A 23,343-nucleotide genomic window follows, 5' to 3' on the forward strand; every position below is an offset into this window, starting at 1 on the left:
CAGTATATTATTCATTTGCTTCACTTATCCCAAATGATGTTTAACACTATTTCCATATATCATATTGCACCAAAAGTAATAACACATAAAAGAAAAAGAAATCATAAAAAGTGAGTATTTTATTTTCAGAAGTTTTGGATTCAAATTCTCCTCTTCTCTCCCCGTTATTTAAGTCTCATCCCCCCCTACTAAATTAAAAAAAAAAAAAAAAAAAAGACAGGCAAGTAGCCCCTACAATTCTAGGGCTTAGTCTTTAGATCTCTTCCCATAAAGCCAGTTGTCACACGTGTGGCATAAATGATGTTAATCACCAAAGCCACCCTAAGTAATCATTTCAACCATTCTTAGCATAATAAAATAAAACACATAAACACAACTAAGTTTTTCTTTCAATTTCTATTCTTTTATTTTTCTTATATCTAATAAAATAGGGAAATTTGCCAAATTGGTCCCTAACATTTACCAAAAACACTTTTTTAGTTTCTAACATATAAAATCAGCCAAAATTGTCCTTCACATTTAAATTGTGATCCAATTTGGTCCTAATGCTCATTTTTGCTCCTTTCTCCGGCTAAAAATAGCACGCCTCTCTCACGTGGCCATATTTTCAAGGGCAAAATTGGAAAACACAAATCCCAGATCCACTGGGGACGATCCCTGACCTCACGATCTTTATCTTGCTTCGATTCTCTAAGGACAGGTTCACCACAACGGTGACTGAGTTCACCTGAACAGAAGCATATTTGGAGGTGATCAAAAGAGGGAGTGAAGTAAGGTGAGGTGAGGTATGCGACGCGCGCCAGTGGCGTCGAGCAGCGGCGGCGGCTGCTTCTCGTGGATGCGGGCTGCAGCGTCGGGGCAGGCAGAGGATGAAAGAGAGCCGCGCAGTGGCGACGCGCTGAGCAGCGGGCGGCGTGCGCTGGGGTCGCGGGTGAGCTGGTGGAAGGATGCGGTCGACTAAAGAGAGAGACGAGGGCAGTGCGCAGGGCAGCGGAGCAGAGATCGCGCGACAGTAGAGAGAGGCGGCGGACAAGCGAGGTTGGAGGGGCGGAGGATGCGGCGGCGGTGATGAGGGCTCTCGGTCGCGATGGAGAAGAAGAAACAGGGGACAAGAAGAAAGAAGAAAGCTTTTGTTTTCCAATTTTGCCCATGAAAATATGACCACGTGAGAGGGGCGTGCTATTTTTAGCCGGAGAAATGAGTAAAAACGAGCATTAGGACCAAATTGGATCACAATTTAAATGTGAAGGACAATTTTGGCTGATTTTATATGTTAGGGACTAAAAAAGTGTTTTTGGTAAATGTTAGGGACCAATTTGGCAAATTTCCCAATAAAATATTACAAACCCCTCAATTTTTATTAAAAAAAATCTCCTGTCTTTTTACTTTCTGCTGTGTTTTCATAATCAATCAGTACATATCCTTCTACAATCTATACATACCAATGCTTCTTGTGAAAGAAAGGGTTTTTTTGGTGGGTCATCCCGCTCGTGCGATCATGCGAGGGTTTGGCCCATAGCCTTCCATTAGTCCCACAGAAAAGGGATAAAAAAGTATATATAAAGGACTAAAGGTCCTAATGGAGTGCCTTTGTCAACCTCGAGAGGGACTTCACTGTAAGGGCATATTTCCATTGTACTACAATACACATGAAGAAGACATTTTTGGATTGAGAAATAAATATCTTTTTTAGATTGAAACCCCCAAAATTTTGGGTGGATACAATGTATTTTTGTTCTTAGACAGTTATTTAAACAAAAAAATTCAAGGCCTTTAAACAAATGGAAAATTTTTGGGCAACCGGTTTTTGCTCAGTTTGGATCCTACTTCTTCTTCTTCTTCTTTTTTTCCTTTAATTAAGTGTATACATAGTAAATAAAAGAACCTTTTTGGGAAATTTTCTAAAAATTTAAGCCAAATGGCTCCCATTTGGATTAGACTGGATTTTGACTCAGATGGGATTGGAATCTTGTAACTGTCCATGCTGTGACTAATCGGCTCTAAATAACAGTTTTACCAAACATCTTAACATCTAATGAGAAATTTCAAAAGATTTTGACTATAATTGTGAGAAGTTAAAAAGTGAAGTTTGACTAAGTGCTGTCAGAATAAGGTCAATTTGGTTGGGTTGTTTTTCAAGAAAATGTGACTTTAAGAACACATTTACAGTAACAACACACTAAAAAAATCTAAAAATACTCAAAAAAATTTTAAAAATAAAAAAAACACCCAACCAAATGGAGTGTAACCTTTTTTCTTTTATTTCTGTTTTCCAAGGAACTAAAACTAAAAATATACTAAAAATATTAAATATCTATATCTAGTATACATATTCTTGACCTTGAATTGGTACATTATGCATTCAAAGACTGACCTAATACTAATAGGACATTCAAACTTGACCCAATTAGCCATTAGGTCCCTCACGGGTAAATCAATCATTGCTCAACAAACCATAAAGAATCCTCATCTCAAAAGGAATTTAAAAAAGAAGAAGAAAGGAAAAAAAATAAGAAGAAGAAGAAGAAGAAAGAAAAAGAAAAAGAAAAAGCAGCATCTCTTACACCTCCTCAGTCCTCAGTTCTCGCTTTGCCTATTTATATAAAGCAATTTGCTACTACTTTGGGCTGCTTACACAACTTCCCTGTCCACAACAATGGCTTCAGAGAAGGTTGAAACTGTAATTGCAGGGAATTATGTAGAAATGGAAAGGGATGAACAGGGCAATTCTAGCTCTGCTAAGAGCAAATTTTCCAAGCTGCTTTGGCATGGTGGTTCTGTCTATGATGCATGGTTCAGCTGTTCTTCTAACCAGGCATTTTTTTGACCAAATTATTCATTTTACTCTCCTCAACAGTTTTGTTAATCCAGAAATGTAGGTTGATTAACTTGCTGACAACAAGTTCTTGTTTCTTTTATAGGTTGCACAAGTGCTGCTTACTCTGCCATACTCATTTTCCCAACTGGGAATGTTATCTGGGATTATATTCCAGCTTTTCTATGGCTTGATGGGAAGCTGGACTGCTTATCTCATTTGTGTTCTATACATTGAGTATAGGACTAGAAAAGAGAGGGAAAAAGTCGATTTTCGAAACCATGTAATCCAGGTATTTCAATAGTCTGCTGCTTTTGGTCGGTCATGAAAATCTGGATTCTCGCAAATGAGTTTTGGAAAATTTGATCCTTAGTTAGGAAAGAATGGCATCAACAAATAAACCATTCATTGTTCTGTCTTGCATGATTTCATAACTTTTGCAGTATTCGTTAACTAAACTAACTGTAACAAGTGCAGTGGTTTGAAGTTCTTGATGGTCTACTGGGAAAGCACTGGAGAAATATTGGCCTATTTTTCAATTGCACATTTCTACTATTTGGATCTGTAATCCAGCTAATTGCTTGTGCCAGGTAACAATTATTTGCTATACTAATTTCCCTGATTAATGAATATTCTGCACATCTGATCAATTTTCTTATCAAAATTTCAGCAATATCTACTACATCAATGATAATCTTGACAAAAGAACTTGGACCTACATCTTTGGAGCCTGTTGTGCCACAACAGTGTTCATTCCTTCATTCCACAACTACAGAATTTGGTCATTTTTAGGCCTTCTCATGACAACTTACACAGCATGGTATCTCACCATTGCTTCTTTTATCCATGGACAGGTATAGATATTGTCTTAAAATCTAATTCAGGTTAATAAATAAAAAAAAAACAAGAACTAAAGTTTAATTTTGGCTTGATCACTTTTACCATGTGGCGGCCTTATCTCAAGATTGATTAGTCATAAAATCGTGACTAAAAAACTAATTGGTTTTGGCATGTCCAGGTTGAAGGAGTGAAGCATTCAGGGCCAACCAAAATGGTTCTCTACTTTACTGGGGCGACAAACATTCTTTACACCTTTGGGGGCCATGCTGTAACAGTGTGAGTTTTTTTTTCCATGCTGATATATAAAATATGAATTTTGTTTGCATGCACAAACTGTATTTGCAGCAATTTGTAGCATGATCTGACTATAGATGTAGCTAGTAGACATATAATTGCTAGAAACCCTTTTCAGGAATGGGGACATGCTTCCTGAAATACTGGTGCCAGCTCCTTTTTATCTTCTAAAGAAATAATTTATTCACTCGTGATGATCTGAACTTTATGTTTCATCCTTTTTTGCAATATTGCAAGAATAAATTGTGTAAATTGCTCTAAACACCTTTAAGATTTGTAATAATTACAAAGACCACCATCCTTGTCTGGTTTCTTATATTATAATACCTCCCATAGATGTAAGGTCATGCAGCATAATGTTCGTTACAATATGCTTCTAACTATGAAGTTGGCCTTGGAGCAATTTGAGGAGATCGTTTGCATAGGAGATTATTTTTTAAAAAAAAATTATTTAAAATAATGTTATAATACTTTTGTGATGTGTTGCATGTAAGATTAAAAAAAAGGTTGGAAATATAAAAAAGTGATTGGAAATGTATTTATGATGCAAGCAAAATAATATTTGTTTAAAATTAGGTATCCAAATTGCAATTTTGATGTCTAGAGGACAATATTTGCCAGACCACTATACTTCATCCTAATAAATAGAAAAGATAAAAAGGGGTAAGTATACTCAATTTGTTGAAAATGAACATACAAATAGCACTAAGATGATTGAAGAACCAGAGAATTTTTCTTTCAACAGCAATTGATTATACCAATCTGTTAAAATTTCTCAGGAATGTAAACAAATAAATAACAAATGATATGAATCTTTCTTTTCTTTTTCCTTTTTTTTTAAAAAATTTTTATTACTTAATGAGAAGTATCTATTATTCAAATGCTTTTTAATTTTTTCTTTTTTTTCAGAGAGATAATGCATGCAATGTGGAAGCCACAGAAGTTCAAGCTAATATATTTGGGGGCAACAATATATGTTCTAACCTTGACATTACCATCAGCAAGTGCTGTGTATTGGGCTTTTGGTGACATGCTTCTTAACCATTCCAATGCCCTGTCTTTGCTTCCTAGAACTGGGTTCAGAGACACTGCAGTTGTGCTCATGCTCATTCATCAGGTTCGTGTCTCACTGATCTATCTAAATTTTCTCCTAGATATCATACTTTTTAAAAAAATTTATCCCAAGAACTATATTTATCTAGTTAGAAAAGCTACCTAATTATCGAATTTGGGATTCAAATATACATAATTTTGTTTTCTTCAATCCATTGCATTAAACAGCCTTGCATTTCAATCCAATATCAATTTGCCACCGAATTTCTTTTACGTCACTCAACCCCCTTGTGAGTAAAAAATGCCCCTCCAATTTGTATGATTATTGTGCTTTTAATTTCTCTTCCTTCTTAATTATCATTTATCAAATCATTTTCTTTTTTCCCCTTGTTCCTTTCCCTTGCCTCCTACAATATTCTTGTGGGCAATTTTTTTTGCTTTAAATTTCCATTATGCTCTCTGAACATCCTCAATAATGAACACTATGGGAACAACAAGATCACTCCACTAATGCAATGAACACTAGAATAAACAACTTGTAGTCCATTCCGACATTCTTATTTCCACAAATAGTGTTAGTAAGAAGTTTTCCTCCCAATATTAATATTAATATTAATTTGAAAATTCTAATACTTGCAGTTTATCACATTTGGATTTGCATGCACACCCCTGTACTTTGTTTGGGAGAAATTTATAGGAATACATGAAACGAAAAGCTTGTTCAAGAGAGCACTTGCAAGACTGCCTGTGGTTATTCCAATATGGTTTTTGGCCATTATTTTTCCTTTCTTTGGTCCAATCAATTCCACAGTTGGATCTCTTCTAGTCAGCTTTACAGTCTACATAATTCCTGCTTTAGCCCATATGGTCACTTTCGCTTCAGCATCAGCCAGAGAGGTATGATAAATTATTTTTACTTCATTTCTTTGACACTCGAAGTAGATATTTTAACTAAACGGAATGATTAAGGTTTATGAGCTGCATTTTCAACAATTTTATAGGAAAACAGTCATTTTCCAAAATTTGATGGTAACATACAATAATGGCTTGATAAACTTCAATTGGAGGTATTACTTTCTATTAAAAATAAAACGTGCAAGTTAACTATTTAATATTTCAATTGCCTCCCTTTTGTCAAGAGATATACGTACTAGATCCCGATAGGTACTAGTTAACATACCTAATCTACATCTAATTTATTTTTTAGCTTCTTTAGATTTAGATATTTACCTAAGTCGCTCTTGAGCAGTTTGCCATAGGCCGCCATTAGATCAAGCCTGTGTTAATTATTGTCATGACATTGTTCATGCCTCTATACTACATAAATATTGAGACTATTTATATGGGGTACAAAATTGATTTGAATGATCATTATAATTTCCCTTGGGATTATTGTTTTGTTGGAGACCAAAAAATTGAGTTGAATGCTTTTGTCACAGAATGCTGTGGAAAGACCACCAAAGTTCCTTGGAGGATGGGCTGGCTTGTATTCAATGAATATTTTTGTGGTGGTATGGGTTTTTGTTGTAGGTTTTGGCTTTGGAGGGTGGGCAAGCATGCTAAATTTCGTACGCCAAATCGATACCTTTGGCCTTTTCACAAAATGCTTCCAGTGCCCTCCAAGAAAAGCATGATCAGTTATGTTACTTTTCAAAAAACACAAAGAATCAAGGCAAGGAATCTAGATAAACATGTGTTGATCAAGTGTGTAAATTGATTGGCTTTGGAACATTTTTTGTTTTTTGTTTTATTACTTTCTTATTTTAATTTTGGGGAAGAGCTGGTTAACTTGTGTGATTGTTGTATTAAAGTGTGACTCGACTCCCGCTATATTTAAGGGATTTTATGCAATAGTGTTCATTTAATAATGAATTTTGCCACAATTTCCATTTCAAAAGAAAAGTATTACAACCATCCCATATAATATATATATCAATTAATCTTTAATAGTCCAAAATTAAAACAAATCCTGATCACAAATGCTTCCTTCTAGAAACATTTTTCCACGTATTCTATGGCTGCTGTGCCATTCAACAAAATGAGTTGATCCAATGACTAGGAGAAGGTGTTTAGAATTCTCTTCCCTGTCAAGTTTAGATTCAAACCTTGAATCTAACAATTTTGAGTGGAAAGGATGTGAAGAGGGGGTGAAAAAAAAAAAGATGAAACATATGGTTGGTGGAACAAGGGAGACGAACCACCAACTAAGCTTCCTCTTTAAAGCAATTCTGTCTAATCTCCCCTTGAAATTGCTTTAAATTATAGAGCAATCGGAATATTAGCGTGCCATCAAAACTCTTATTACCTCCAAAAGGATTTTGAAGTCTGAAATACTAAAAGTTTGTGTCACGCTCCGAGCCTGCACTTAATAGGAATGTTAGATTCATTGTATCTCCAAAGTTTATTTCCAAGAATCCTAGACATCATATTCCTAAGTACAGAAATAACTAAAGAACAAATTTTGGAACTTAACCATCGTTAGAAGCATAACAGAAACGTTAAAATCAAGGAACCTATTTAATGTGTCAATCGCATGTTCACTAGGTTGCTGCTGATTTACCTAAATTTGGAATCTATCAAAGCTTCAGAGTATAGTATTGTCATTTTTCACATCTGTTAGATTTAATGATTTTCTCCCATTAGTGCAGATATTATGGAATAAAAAAAGAAAGAAAGAAAAGAAGCTATTCAATGATCCACATTTGCTCTAGTACTCAAAATGACAGTAATTAGTCTTTGGTCAACAAGTCTACTCCACTTCTCCTACACAACCATAATATATTTCACTGTATTCTTTACTTTGTTCAATGGCATAGCAGTAGAGTTGACTCATGATTGTCCGATGCTATTGCTACCGGATAAGCACAACACCCCAATTACTGCAGGGTAGCACGAATTTGGTGTTCTTTTCACAGGCAATTACCAATCAATAATGCACTGCTGACTTTTCCATCGTTCATGTGCAATATGCTGCCGGCTTTTCTACATACCATTGTTGTCTTCCTATTTGTTTTTCCTCTGTTGTGTGGAGGCCGAGGGAGGAGGGATTTACAGTTGCACCTTGCATTGCTGGTTTTTCTTTTTGACCGCTAGCCAACTCAGAAAAGAGCTGCATTTCCGATGTCTAGAGAGGGCTAGGGTCCACTGAAATGAAAGCCATGAGCTCTTGATCATGTTCCATGATATCCATCTCTTGTTGATCCAGAGTCACCCATGCTTCAATTCCATCGCCTAATCTGGTTTCCATCAGAATGATAAGATTCATGAACACTGGAGCATTTACTGCAAAGCTACTGACCCAAATAGGCTTTCCCCAGCCAAAATCGATCTCATAGAAACCGAATCCACACCAACTGCTGAACCCGAGATAGTCCACCGCTGCTTCTTTGGACCCAAAGTCTCCGATCTCTTTCAGGGATTTCCACATTAGGGCTGGTCCTTCATTCCCGTGCATCTTCTTGACATAGTCACTGTTGATTTTTGATATGGAATACTGGATTTGATCTGCCAGGGCAGGCATTCCCTTGTCTTGGTTCACCAGGCATCTTGCGCCTGATATCCAGATGAGGTTTCCAATTGAATGTTCCGAGAGTGTTGGAGCTGCTCTGGGTCGAAGATTCACGACGTGCGTAAGCATAGAAGATTTTCTGTAACCAGAATTGGCTTCCGAGGCAGCCATGCTGCATTTCCAGAGGAAAGCAGAGATTGCTTCCACCCGAGTCAGGCATCGAGCACCTGAGCTCGTTGCCATGGCTCTCAGGGAAGCTATTGATGCAGCATCGAAGACGAATCTCTTTGTAACAGACCTTCCTACCTTGAATGATGCCCCCCACATCGCCAGTGCAGAGTCTTTGAGCCAAAAATCAGTTGCAGGGAAAAGAGATGAGGCTATAAAATTGGGGCCAGCATTTTCCTCTGCTCCAGTGGCCGTCGCGGCCCAACTCTTCAAAAAAGATTTCAATGCTGCTCCATCTAGAATTCTGTGGGAAATACAAAGACCAATTGCGATTCCGCCACATTCAAAAACGTTTACTTGGATATTAGTCACGCGAGTTCCTGCCATCGGTCCAACAGAACCAACATCACAAGGCAGAAATTTGCATATCAACTGAAGGTCAGGTTTACTCAAGAATTGGAACAGATGACAATCAACTTTGGTAGTAGCAAAGTAAGCCCCCTTATCGTTGCATTCGATGGATAAATCATCTTGGATTGTTCCAGCAAGAGGGTAAAAGCTAGCTAAGGTTTTCGACAATGATTGCTCAAGCTTTTCGACCCTTTTGAGGATTTGAGGATAACTCGCACCATTGTAGTTGGGATAAAATAGGACTATTGGTGCATAGGGAGCAGGAATGAGCTGGTCCAACAAAGAAAGCTTGAAGATTTTGAGATGGCTTGGTGTAGGAGAAGAAGGTTTTACAATCACTTGGGAAATGAGTTGCACTTCCATTTCTATCTTGATTGTTGCTCTGCCAATCAAGGCAATAGAAACTAGTGTTATATGAACTTAGAAAGTTTGAGCACCAAGTACTTATATTGCAAAGTTCACCACTCACTTAGAGATAAGATCACTCAAAAGTATTTGTTTTTTTTTTCTTTTGTTTATTCTTTTGATTGTGATTACTAGCATTTAGATTAATTAATGATTATTAGATGCTTTATACTTTAGAAATTGCCTGCATTAATGTCAAGCAAGGAATCTGCATGCTCTCTAGAACATCGAATTATTGCTGGGGTTCTTGGCGCGTGCATAGGAGTCATTTTCGAGTCATTTTCAAGGCTTCCATGTTCAAATTTGTGCCACGGCAATTATCTCAAGGTTAATTGCCATTTGATCAGCTCTAACAAGAGTCCTCCTCTACTTCTCATCTTTTCTGTCTTCTCTCTGTTTCGTCTCCTTTTCTCATAGGCTTTTCTTGTAGGGGAAACTGCAGCGATTTATTTTATTAGAAAATAATTTTAAAATTTCTTGTATTTTCACATCTATTCATAAATTTTTAAATCTATTGTATTTGTTAAATTGTAGATATGTAATTTCTAATACATATTTAACTTGTTATTAGGACAATGATATATAACAAATCATGCTGGACGATTTTGAGTAGTCCATTAATAAAACTTGCTTTATATATATATATATATATATATATATATATATATATATATATATATATATAAAAACTCTAATAAGAGTCACTTGACATGTGTATGAAGTTGAACTATGCTCCTAATCATGGCCTTAATCAGGTGGTCCTGCCGCCTAGAACTGGATTTATTATCCAGCATTAGTCCTAAAACGGTCCAAAGCATCTAATTAATTAAACCATTCTATCAAATCAGTTAATACTCTCCTAATTAATTACCTAGTGCTCAGGCCAACCAACATGACACAGCTGCCGTTACAACACAAGCATGCTACTGTTTTCCTTGACATTTTAGTAATTGTAACTGTTACATCACAATAATCATGCTCATTAGGCTTAAATAATTAAGCATAATCACTTACCAAAATGCTGGGTTTGCCGCCTTCCACGTCCAGTGTCATGGACTGTGTTACTGGAAATAACCAAGGATCTATCATGCAAGATTTCTTAAGATTATACACCTAAAATGACGTCATTATTATGTGAAGAGAAATTTAATTCAACATGATGTTTTATTATAAGTTTTTTGTGTTGTGAAATTATTGAATTTAATTCTTATTCAAGTAGTAAACAATTTGTCGTTTAATGGCTTTAAAACGTTTGTATTATAGGAGAGATATTCCATAAATTGGTTGTTTAGAAGATAATATGAGTGGGGACAAGAATTTTTCATAATATCGACGGGTAATGTAAAGGAAAACTTATACTTTTCCAAATTGAGGGGGTACAATAATGATAAAAACATAAATATTTTTAATAGTTTCATGACTATTTTTTAAAGTTTATATAATTGCACCCCCGCCCTTTCAACGTAGCGTGGCTCCACCGCTGAAAAGCAGGTGTCAAGTGCATTGAAGTTTTCTTTTTTTCTAATACAGGCGAGTTAGCCTAACATGATTCCAAAAACTTCAATCATTTCAATTTGTTAAGCAAAAAAAAACAAAAAGAAAGTAATATCCACACCCAAATATCAAACCAATTTCACATGAATCTCAATGATCACGAATTGAGAATTGAAGCAGCAAGTAAATATAGAATGTGTGAAATCTCACCGAAGAGTTTCTTTTTGTGAATTTCTAGCTACCGTGAGTTTAATCCTAATACCTTTACGTTGTTGAAGCAGAGACAAAAGAAAACATAGAAATTAGGGATAATATCAGAAACCTCCCTTGAGGTTTCTCTTAATATCACTTAGCACCCTTGAGATTTTAAAAATATCACTTACCTCCCCTAATAATTGTAAAAAGACTATATTAACCCTCACTTAACACATAATTTACAACATATTAAATAAATGAAAATCAAAATTTAAAAAAAAATGGAAGTCACTTTCTTCTTTTTCCCTTTTCTCCATCATTCTCTCTTACTCATATTTTTTGAATGAATATGCAATATTATATTATAAATGATAACAAATTAAATTTTATTTATCTTTTACTTTTTGTGATTGTGATAAAGTAGGGTACTATTTATTTGCTTATTTTGAGTTGCTTTTTATAATAATTGGTATAATTTACTGGTTTGAGCAAGGGTTAAGAAGATGGTGGAAAAAATATAAATTCATAAGAAATCGATTTTGAGCATATCGAATTAAATTGATACAAATGTATTTCTTTTCAAATATCATTTTTATTTTTTAAATTTATATTTTTATGGGGTATAGCATTGTGATGTAGTAGTACTATAAGAGATTGCTTTTGAAGTGGTGGTTTTCTTGAAGTGAACAAAGTGACTTATAAACATTTTTATTTAGTAAGTGAAAGGGTAGTTTAGGGTTTTTAAAAATTTTGTTACACAAATAACTAAAGTAAGGGAGGTAAGTGATATTTTTGAAACTTTAGGGGTATTAGGTGATATTAAGAGAAACCTAAGGGGAGGTTTCTGATATTATCCCTAGAAATTAAAAGTTAGCTGAGATGTCAGTAGTTTTTCCAGCCAAGAACAGCAACATGTCTAGGCTCTTGTGGTCTTGTGTACGGCGGCTTGTCCATTCCAACTTGGTTGTGTATTGGTCAGTACTCTCATCTAGTCATCTTCTTTAGCAAAAGAACCCCCAAAAAAAAAAAAAGTTTCATGATTTCTGGATAGGTGTCCAAATTAATTGACTAACATGTCAAGAGATAGGGGCTCTTGTATATATACGTGTAAATCTTTTCTTCTCCTTCACCTTCTGGCAAAAGTTGCAAAAAATCAATTGAGTTGAAAGCTCTAGCTGTGGACTTGTTCCAACAGAAGCATCTAAATAATGCGGTGTAGCTGCCAAACTTGACCACACGCAGCTTTATACTGTATCTGATGAAGGACAAAAGTTTGAATAATCCGGCACAAGGATAGGTGAGGCTTTCTCAAGAAATTGATGTGAGAACTTGACAGTTCTTCAAGGCATTGTTGGAACTTGGAATTTAGTGAAGAAAGATAAAGAATATTTCTTGTATTTGGCTTTTATTTATCTCTCAATTGTTAATTCTTGAATTACACTGCAAAAGCTTAATCTTATTCTGCATGAGATAAACGTGAGAATTTAAGTAAATAAGTTCGTACTGGTTTAGTCATCTCGATGATTGTTTTCTTTAGGTTTCCATAGGAAATGGGCCTCTTCAATTCCAATTCTGTCCAGCTGTATAAACTGACAATATATCAATGTAAATCAGTATAATTTTGATATAAACGAAAATTATAATGAGTTGGTGTAAAATTCACAACTACATCAAAAATATATTAGTTTATATCGAAATTATGCCAATTTATACAACTAGAGGAAACTGGACGTACAGAATCTCAAATGGAGAAGCCCCTAATCCGTTTCCATACTCTGTGTCTGAAGTACTTTATTTAATTTACCAGATGCACCAACCTCGGGATGCTTTACTCGTAACCCCACAATGTTCCCAGGTGGAGATTTAACCTTATTCTGTGTGAGATTAATGGGAGAAAAATAAATTTTCTCTTCGTTATACTGTCTTTGACATGATAAGTAAATCAATTGAGATTTTCAATGTCCATTTTTTTTTATGTTTGCTTTAACCAAAATTTTAAAAAATCCACAAAAAAAAAAGAACTTAAGTTTTGCCTCTCCTAGGAGCTGGCAAAAAATTCACAAAAATTGAAATATTGGAGTCAATCAGATCCATGAAAGATGGTATAGATTTGTGTTTAGTTATAAGAGCATGTAGGGTGTAAACGAGGCAAACTAAGGCAAAACCTCAATTATTCAAATTTTTTTATTATTTTAACAGGCTTGAAGTTATATTCAAATTTTATTTGTTTATCTATCGAGCAAAACTTTAACTTAGTCGAGCTTAAGTAGTTTGAACCTTTTATATATAAATCTAAAATATTATACTAGGAGCCAAGGTCAAATTAAGTTTGAAATTTTATCGAATGTAAAATATTATTTATATTTGATTTAATTAATCAACGAACCAAGTTCAAATTAGCTCGAATACAAATTAGCTCTATTCGAGTTAAACTCGATACAAGTATCAAACATGTTGGTTTGATGTTCAGCGCTAAGGGTAAACAAGTCCGTTGCTTCATAATGTGTTATTGGCACTTTACAAGTAGTGTAAGAACAGTCAAACGGTCCGGATTAATAGGAGCTCAACCCACTCAATAAAAAAGGAAGAAAAAGTGCTTTAATTAGACTTTTGCTTCTTTTAGTCACTAGCTAGAACTACTACCTGAGAAAAACAATGAGGTAAATGATTCCCGTAGCCTTTGAACATTTTGTATGCAAATATAAAATATTATATTAGGAGTTAAGGTCGAGCCAAGTTTTAAATTTTATCGAATGTAAAATATTGTTCGTATTTGATTTAATAAGTTAACGAACCAAACTCAAATTAATTTTACTTGAATCGAGTTTAATACGAATATCAAACAAATTGATTTGACTTTCAACTCCAAAGGGCAAGCAAGTCCGTTGTATTGTGATTTGTTATTGGCACCTTACAAGTAGTGTTAGAATTGTCAATTGGGCTGGATCAATCAAATCTCAACCCACTCAATAAAAAAGCGAAAATGGGTACTTTAATTAGACTTTTGTTTCTTTTAGTCACTGGCTAGTATTACTACTTGAGAAAAATAAGGGGGTAAATGGTTCCCGTAGCCCCCCAACTTTTAACCAATATTCTATTAATTAGTCCTTAATCTTTCAAAAGCAAGACAGAGAAGAAAAGGAAAGAGTAAACGCATAAATACCAGATTTAAACATTTACAATGTGTGTACTATCGTAGTCTAACAATAAAGTTTTATAGGTAAATCAGTTAAAGTGTGAAGCAAATCATTGCTCCCGACGATTTCTTCCACGGTTAACTCTTGAGCGTGAGTTGCATTTTTGCATGCTTGCAAAGCATGTCTATTGGCATCAGGCTCAATAATGTGAAGGAAAAATCGTTCAAAACGTCCTTTACATTTTGTAAAATGACTTTTTTCGTCTCTTACTTTTAAAAGTGTAATTTTACGTCCCTTACAAATTTACATTGATCAAATTTGGTTCATATCTAGGTTTTCAATTAGTTTTTTATCGGGATCCACCACGTGTCTTGCACGTGATCATTTTTTAGAGATAAAATTGTCAAACCATATTTCACATAATCAGATCCATAGTCTCTCACATTTCATTAAATAAATTTTTTCGTCCCTCATATTTTACAAAATGAAAATTTCATACGTCATTGATCATGTATACGAATAATCTTTTCTTATTTTTGAAAACTAATGTATATGTCTATTTGATTTTATCTGAATAGTACAAATAGCATGTAATATATCTATATTTGATTTCATCTTATAATATATTACATGCTATTTGTACTGTTTAAGTGAAATCAAATAGAAATATATATGGATTTAAAAAAAAAAGAAACTATTAATACACATGATTAATGAAAGATCAAAAAATTCATTTTATAAAATGTAAGGGATGAAAAAATTTATTTTTTAAAATGTGAGGGACAAAAATATTCATTTTGTAAAATGTCAAGGACGAAAAAAAATCTGATTATATAAAATTTAATTTAACAATTTTGTCCCTAAAAAATGATCACATGCAAAGTATGTGGTGGATTCCAACCAAAAATTAGTCGGAAATCTAGGTAGGGACCAAACTTAACCAATGTGAATTTGTAAAAGACATAAAATTACACTTTTAAAAGTAAGGGACAAAAAAAATTATTTTATAAAATATGAGGGACGTTTTGAACGATTTTCCCTAATGTGAATCCGAAATTCGTTTGCCGGCAAGGTCTCAAAGTGTCTTGTGTGTGAAACCCCGTATTTTTTTTATCCAAATTGTTATCATTATTACTCAAATGTCTAACATGTAAATAAGTAGGATTATCAAGAATTTTATTCCTAATTAACTAACTCCATAATAATGTGCTAGTGATGTCTGAGTCAGTGGGTGGTTAGATATCCACATTACACTGAAGTTTTACTAGACTTCTAACTTCTTTCAACCACTAGAGATAGTGGGGGTTAAGGCACCACGTTTGCTAAGTCACGAGACCTATATCTATTCTTTTTACCAACTCACTTTTCTCTATTCAGTTAATAAGGTATGCTTATCTAAAAGCAAAAGAATTGTGTGGAGTTAGAAAACAGTTTTGCAAGAATGGTGGATAAAATAATAGTAGTGGGAGTGGATTAAACAAAACGATTTTTCCAAGGTATTAAACCACCACTCAACAATTTGTTTCTTTCAAAGACCAAAACCCAAAAGAAAGAAGTTGTGTGCAGGCAATTATACTGAATGAAAGGAGGAATTATGCAAAGAGAAGACAGAATGCAACATCCTCAAGATGTGATCATGTAAGACTATAGATTTCGTTAATATTTCTTATACTTATTTTTTTTAAGGCCTTGATTCGTCATTATAAGCCTTAAGCATGTCTGAATCAAAGTAAGTTTTACACCTAAATAGGTTTTGGAAATTCCTCTTCACAATCAAGACTTGATTGGCTTCACGGCTGACTAAATGGAATCTATTTGATATCCTTCTAGTTAGAATCATTAGACTCTTTGTCATTTAATATTAGTACTAATACCTTACATGTGTCAAAAGTTGTATTGACCGAAACCTGTAAACATGAATTTGTCATGCGTTATTCCAATGGGTTCTCTGGTTCGGAAACACACAAAAAAAAAAAAAAAAAAAAAACTTTCATCTTCACACCCCGAACAAGGCTCTGACTCATAATTTTCTGATTTATTCATTTTATGAATTTCCTTTAGCCTAGACTCCACTGGAAATTTATCTGGATTTGTGTCTGCCATTAGAGCTTTTTAGTTCATAGTCCGTCATATTTCAATTAGTGTTGGCTGTCAACATTTCATCTTGTGCTGTTAGTTAAAAAATAAGAAATTTTAAGGCTTTATATGTACTAAAGTCAGGCCTCGGGTTCAGACAAGTTAGACACAACCATTGGATTTTATTTGGTTTTTCTGCCAAATAAAGAAAAGCAAGAGGCTAGGCTGTCTGGTCGAAGCCATGGAAATACTGATATATTAGATAAGCAAGTTCAAAAAATAAAAAAGATAAGAGCTAACGGATTACAAAATCTTGGTAAATTTAGCCATGCACGGTAAACGGCTTTTAATTTGATTGTTCATAATGACTATTGGAATTGTAACTTTGAGGGGGAAAAAAGAGTTGGAGGATTAATAAATAGTAGAAGAATAGATAAGGAGAAAAGAAGAAGAAGAAGTGTAGGAATATAATCCATAGGATAAAACAAATCAAAACAAATCTCAAAGTCAAAGAAATAAGTATGATAGCGGAAACGAACACCGAAGGAAAAAAAGGCAACGACAAGAGATGGAAACAAGCAAAGCTTTGGGAGGCACCAACCAATCTTATTCTTCTCAATTCACGGCGCACAAAACAAGACTACTAGCAGTGGTATATATAGATTAGTTAGTTTCCTAAAACTTAGCTTCCGAACCAAAAGGGAATCTTTTATACAATTGGACTTGGACTTAAAAATCACTACTGACATAACCTAGAAACCAGGACCAACAATATAGAAATTAACAAATAATAATAATCTTGATTTAACTCCTACATAGCCTCCCTTAAATCAAGATCTTCAAATTTCACCATGCCGAGCATCTTCTTCAATTTCATGAACATCTCCAACTTGAGCGGCTTTGTCAAAATGTCAGCAACTTGATCTTCACTTCTACAATAATTAATGACAATTTCTTGCTCTTGAACCAACTCACGAATAAAATGATACTTGATGTCAATATGTTTGCTACGCCCATGAAAAACTGAATTTTTTGTCAACTCAATAGCAGACATGCTATCTTGCTTGTGTTGTAAGAATCCAAGCATTCTCCGCAACCAAAGTGCTTGAGTAGCACTACTCATAGCTGCCATGTACTTTGCTTCTGCCTTGGACAAAGCAACCACTTGTTGTTTCTTTGAAGACCAAGAGAATACACCAAATCCCAATCACTGTCTGTATATCCAACAAGGTTGCTACCATGTGAAGATGAATAAAATATACCATCAGATTGCATACCTTGAACGTATCTCAAAATTCTCTTAGCAACTTGCAAGTGAGACTGGCATGGAGATTCCATGAATCTACTAATCAAACCAACTTCATAAATGATGTCAGGCCTCGTAGAAGTTAAATACCTGAGACTCCCCACAAACCTCCTAAAATAAGTAGTATCAACAAAATCACCAATACCATTTTTGGTTAATTTCAATTTTTCTTCAACCAGGGTCATCATTGGTTTAGCCACATTCATCTTAAACTTCTTCAAAATATCACCTGCATATTTCTTTTGGGAAATGAAAATTCCACCAGCCAACTTACGAACCTCAATACCAAGAAAATAAGATATCAATCCCAAATCTGTCATCTCAAATTGACTAATCATGGCCTCCTTGAATTTAGAAATTAGTTTGGGATTGTTGCCTGTAAATATTAAGTCATCCACATACAAGCATACAATAAGAACATCTCATTCAGGGTTGAATTTGATGTACAAAGTATGCTCATATGGACATCTCAGAAAACCATACTCAACAAAATAAGTATCAATGCGAGTGTACCAAGCTCTAAGAGCTTGTTTCAAACCATATAATGCCTTCTTCAATCTATATACTTTGTCTTCTTGACCCTTTCTAACATAACCTACAGGTTGCTCAATATATACCTCTTTTTTAAGAAAACCATTTTAAAATACAGATTTCACATCCATTTGATGAATTTTCCAACAATTATTTGTAGCCAGTGATACAATCACACGAACCGTATCAAGTCTGGCAACTGGTGCAAAAACTTCAAAATAATCAATACCTGCCTTCTGCTTATAGCCTTTGACAACCAATCTCACTTTGAAGCGATCCACCTCTCCTGTTGGCTTATACTTGGTCTTATATACCTATTTCACTCCAATTGATTTCTTTTCAAGTGGGATAGTGGTCAACTCCCATGTATCATTTTTCTCAATGGCGTGAATTTCTTCATCCATTGCACTAACCCAACGATCATCTTTGACAGCTTCTTCAAATGAGACAGGATCACAATCGCTTCATCAGTTAAATCATCATCTTTACCAACAACATAATCATCAAATCGGGCTGGCATGCGGCGTTCTCTCTGGGGTCGGTTGGATGTCTCAACCTGAATAGTGGAAGTTGAGGGATCACCATGAGAATGCACAACTTGCTCCACTACTTGCTTACTAGCACTCGATCCTATAATGGGAGAAATTCATGGATACTTTGGCGATGTCTCAGGATTTTTTCTGGACCAATCCCAAACACCATGTTCATCAAATGTTCCATCTTTGCTAACAATCACCTTTCCTGTGTTTGGATTCAACAACTTATACCCCTTAGTCTCATGACTATATCCAATAAAAATATACTTCTCTGCTTTGTCATCCAATTTCTTTTTCAAATGATCTGGAACATACGCATATGCAAGACAGCCAAATACCTTGAAGTGAGAAATAGCCGGTTTTATACCAGTCTAAACCTCTTGTAGGGTCTTCCCAAAATTGCATCTAGTAGGACACCTGTTCAAAACATAAATAGCACAAGATATTGCTTCTGCCTAAAAGGATTTAGAATACCTTTGGTGTGCATCATAGACCTCACCATGTCCATCACAGTTCTATTCTTCCTTTCTGCCACACCATTTTATTGAGGTGTATATCTGGCTGTCAATTGATGTTTTATACCACTTTCCACCAAATAGTCATCACAAACAAGATACTCGTGCCTCTGCCAGTTCTCAAAATTTTAATAAAGTAACCACTCTGTTTCTCCACATAATGTTTGAACTTTTTAAACACATCACATGCATCAGATTTATTTCTTAAAAAATACACCCATGTCTTACTACTAAAATCATCAATGAAGGTAATAAAATACTTACTACCACCATTGGAAGGAACTTCAACTGAGCATAAATTTGAATGAATCAGTTCAAGTAGTCGATTAGCCCTCCAAGCCTTGCCTTTTGGAAAAGGATCCCTGTGCTTCTTTCCCAAAATACAAGACTCGCACTTCTTGTCAGGAAACTCAACAGAAGGCAACCCAATAACTAATTTTTTTCTTGCAAGAAATTTCAAACTCCCAAAATTCAAATGTCCAAAACGCATATGCCATAACCAAGAATCATCACAAGTCATGGAATTAAAGCAAGGTAAATCACCACAGTTAAGAGAAAGAGGCCACAAATGATTACGGTTCATTTTTACCTTAACAATTAATCCCAATTTTTCATCACTTATGGTGCCATCACCATATTTAAAATGCAGATCATAATCTTTCTCAAAGAGTTGTCCTAGACTCAACAAATTATGATATAAACCTAGCACATGGAAAACATCAGAAATATAATTCGAAGACCCATCTTGCAAGATAATTCTAATTTTTCCTTTCCCAAGAACAGGAACCTTTTCATTATTTCCAAATCTCACAAATGCATGAAAAGATTCATCCAGATTAGAGAACATCTCCTTTTTACCACACATATGATTACTATAACTGGAATCAATAAACCAATCATTCTTCATAGACTCTTCAGTTGTAGAATTAGAAAATAACAAGGTCTCCTGTCTATCACCACTATTTTCAACCACTTTAGCATGCACCTCTTTATTAGACCAACATTCATTCTAATAATGTCCAATTTTACCACAGTTATAACATTGGACATTAGATCTATCACGCATTTGAAAGTTATTTCTTTGATTCTGCTGGTGATTGTTTTTCTTATCTCTATTAGAATTGTTTCTGGGATGGTAAGAATAATTACCTCTTCCATGACCACGAGAGTTACCTCTGCCTCCACGTTCTCTACCTCTGAAATTCTGGCCCTTTTGATTTGTGTCCATACGATTCACCTCATCTTTTCTTTTTGGGTGATCCACCTTGGCTTGTAACACCTTCTCTACTGTATCTGATGGCTGCTGATTCAGGGACATCTCATACGTCAGTAATTCGCCTTCCAATTCAGCAAGTGACAATTTGTCAAGGTCCTTTGTGGCTTCAAAGACCGTCTTCTTGGTGTGAAATTTGGTAGTTAGAGATCTCGGAACTTTTTCAACAACTCTAACCTCTTCCAAATTCTCACCATTGAACTCCATATCATTGACAATTTCTTTAATTGTGCCAATAAAATCTTTAACTGACTCTGTGGATTTCATTTGAGCCAACTCAAATTGTCTCCTAAGTTCCTGTAATCTGATTTTTCTCACGTTAGCAGCATTTGATTTGAATTCACCAAAATTGTCTGAATTTCTTTTGCTGACTTTGCATCTATAAATTTTTTGGCAACATGCAACTGAACTTGAGTGTTGAGATAGTGCATTGCCTTGCAATTCAATTGCCTATTTCTCTCTAATTCTTTAATTACATCTCTTGATAATTCCACACCTACTGTCAGTTCTATATATCCCGTTTCAATAATATCCTAAATTCCACTAATTTTGAAAAAAGTTTCCATCATCATCCTCCAGGCCTCAAAATCGTTTTTACCATCAAAGATAAAAACATGACAATTGTGCAAATAATTTGGATCCATATTTCAATTTCTCAGGATCTCAAGCGAAGCTCTGATGCCACTTTGTAGGAATATAACCCATAGGATAAAACAAATCAAGACAAATCTCAAAGTCAAAGAAATAAGTATGACAGCTGAAACGAAAATCTATGAGAACCCACAAAATTTTCTTAGTTTATATTCTTTTATTCTATTTCTTTTCATGCATTTTCTTTATTTTATTTTACTACCTAAATTTTCTAGACATTTTTATAAGTGAGTATAGTTTTTAAATCATATTTCTAGTATAAATTAGTTCCTGTGACGTTAGTAGTGTATATCGGACGTGGGACTCACTAGTGCATTAAGTGCGATAAAATGTTGACGACTATGTGAAGTTTACCATTGGAAGATATTATTTTATAAGGTGTTAGAAGATAATTAGATGTTAGCTAAATAAAATTACCAATGGAAGACAAGGGAAGGAGAGAAAACTCTAAAAAAGGCCAAGTGTCATGAAACCTATGGAAGAGGGACTTTGACCAAAGTTGTCTTAACTTTCCTAAAACCAATTTTGACCTAATTTCTTCCCATTTTTCCCTTGTCTTGGCCGAAATTTGAGGAGCCAAATAAGGAGAGAAAACTTTGTATTGTCTTGCAATTCCAAGTTTGAATCTTGAGTCTTAACCGTTACTTTTAGAAACTACTCCATACAAGTGCTCACTAAGGAAGTTTAAAGGTGTTGGTGGAATAATTTTGGAGGGAAAGGCACTAAGCTACCATCTTTCTAGTGTTTCTAAGGTAACTTGCCAAAGAAATCTCTCTTTGCTTCCACTAATTGCATATTTGTGGCTTAAGGTTGTTAAATGTGTAGTTTTATGCAATATTCCATGAGTTGAGGTGGTGACATGGGAAATTTCAGTTTTATGGTGAATTTTCTGCCCTCATATGAAGCTTTATGATTGGCCATGGTTTGATAACTTTGTCATGTGTAATATTGAGGCTTTATGTGGTAGTTTAACTTGTCTAAAAGAATTTCCAGCTTATGTGCCTAAATTTCAGCTTTAGGGTTTCTAATTTGAGCATGATTAGGGTTAGTTTTGGAGCTACCAATTGGTTGTATTTGAAGGGTATTGTGACCCTAATTAAGCGTGTCTAATAGTTTATGATTTGTATGTGCAATTGTGGCTGAATTGAGATGAGATTGGTGATTGATTGTAGGATGGAAAATAAGAAAATTTAGAGGAAGTGCTGTCGAAATTTTCTGCAGGAACTCCTGTGCAGTCTCGGGAAATCTATTATAACTTGATATAGAAAAGTTAGAATTGATTTCTGTTTGTTACTTTTGAAACTAGAGTCAGAGTATTATCAACCGTGAAAATTTCAGCCTTTTTCTCAATTCTCATGAATATCTGTGATTTTTCAAAATTGACTGAAATTGCATACCTGTTCTGTCTTTTACTGGATGAAGCAGAAACTTGAGACTCAAATTTGATTAACTTGTGGACTGAATCTAACAAATGTGTCTTCTAGGAAATTGTAACCCTTTGTGTCTATTTTCCGATGGTATAAAGTTTTTCAATTTTGGACTTAAGAATCTTGAGATATGATATTTCAAATAGTGTTGCGCAAAACTGAAAAATTATGTTTTCTTAGAACAGTTCTTACTTCCATTTCCCACTTTAAGTTTGGAATTGGTAAATCATTGTAGGTATGGTTTTGGGTAGAAGTGAAGGGTTTTGGGGTTGTTCGGGTCTTTAGGACCAACTGTTACCTTTTCACTCAGAAAATCACATTTTTTCTTTGCATTAGTAGTTCATTTGGATAGGTATATGACTCGTAATCGAGTCTTACTTATGAGCTCCATTCACTAGGTTGTGGATGTGGAAACCATAATTGTTTTACCTTGGTTATTCTTAGAACGAGTCGGTGATCAAAGGCATACCTGGGAAGGAAACTTTTGAAGTCCTTTTGCTTAATCTGGTGAGTGTACCACTCGCATGACTTGTTACTTACTTGATTACTTGTACCTGCAATTCGTGACTTGAATGACTGTAATATTTGTTTATTTTGGACGAGACGAGGGTGTACTTTATCACACTTATCTCTCTTGCTTATTTGACTGTTTACCGTATAAACTTGAATCTGTTACCTGTGCCTGATATGATGTCGTTTGCAGGCTTG

General features: G+C 34.7%; 2 protein-coding genes across 2 annotated transcripts; one reads left to right on the forward strand and one right to left on the reverse strand.

The window, feature by feature from the left end:
- The first annotated feature begins 2,524 nt into the window (after window positions 1-2,524).
- LOC113712885 (auxin transporter-like protein 3) lies at window positions 2,525-6,870 on the forward strand. Its single transcript, XM_027236496.2, has 8 exons — window positions 2,525-2,815; window positions 2,922-3,107; window positions 3,293-3,405; window positions 3,486-3,669; window positions 3,834-3,931; window positions 4,859-5,066; window positions 5,642-5,899; window positions 6,442-6,870. The coding sequence occupies exons 1-8, from the start codon at window positions 2,657-2,659 to the stop codon at window positions 6,634-6,636; spliced, it is 1,401 nt and encodes a 466-aa protein (XP_027092297.1). The 5' UTR covers window positions 2,525-2,656; the 3' UTR covers window positions 6,637-6,870.
- An 807-nt stretch (window positions 6,871-7,677) lies between these two features.
- Window positions 7,678-9,452, reverse strand: LOC113711450 (epi-neemfruitin B 7-O-acetyltransferse L7AT-like). The gene has a single exon (XM_027234616.2). It carries the CDS (start codon window positions 9,450-9,452, stop codon window positions 8,127-8,129), a length of 1,326 nt encoding a protein of 441 aa, XP_027090417.2. The 3' UTR covers window positions 7,678-8,126.
- Window positions 9,453-23,343: the final 13,891 nt, after the last annotated feature.

Source organism: Coffea arabica, chromosome 10e (genome assembly GCF_036785885.1).
Source record: "Coffea arabica cultivar ET-39 chromosome 10e, Coffea Arabica ET-39 HiFi, whole genome shotgun sequence".
NCBI lineage: Eukaryota > Viridiplantae > Streptophyta > Magnoliopsida > Gentianales > Rubiaceae > Coffea > Coffea arabica.

Coding starts and splice junctions, on each gene's coding strand:
- LOC113712885 (XM_027236496.2), top strand. CDS start 2,657: ATGGCTTCAGAGAAGGTTGAAACTGTAATTGCAGGGAATTATGTAGAA. Junction 3,406..3,485: donor CAGCTAATTGCTTGTGCCAG/GTAACAATTATT, acceptor TCAAAATTTCAG/CAATATCTACTACATCAATG. Junction 3,670..3,833: donor CTTCTTTTATCCATGGACAG/GTATAGATATTG, acceptor TGGCATGTCCAG/GTTGAAGGAGTGAAGCATTC.
- LOC113711450 (XM_027234616.2), bottom strand. CDS start 9,452: ATGGAAGTGCAACTCATTTCCCAAGTGATTGTAAAACCTTCTTCTCCT.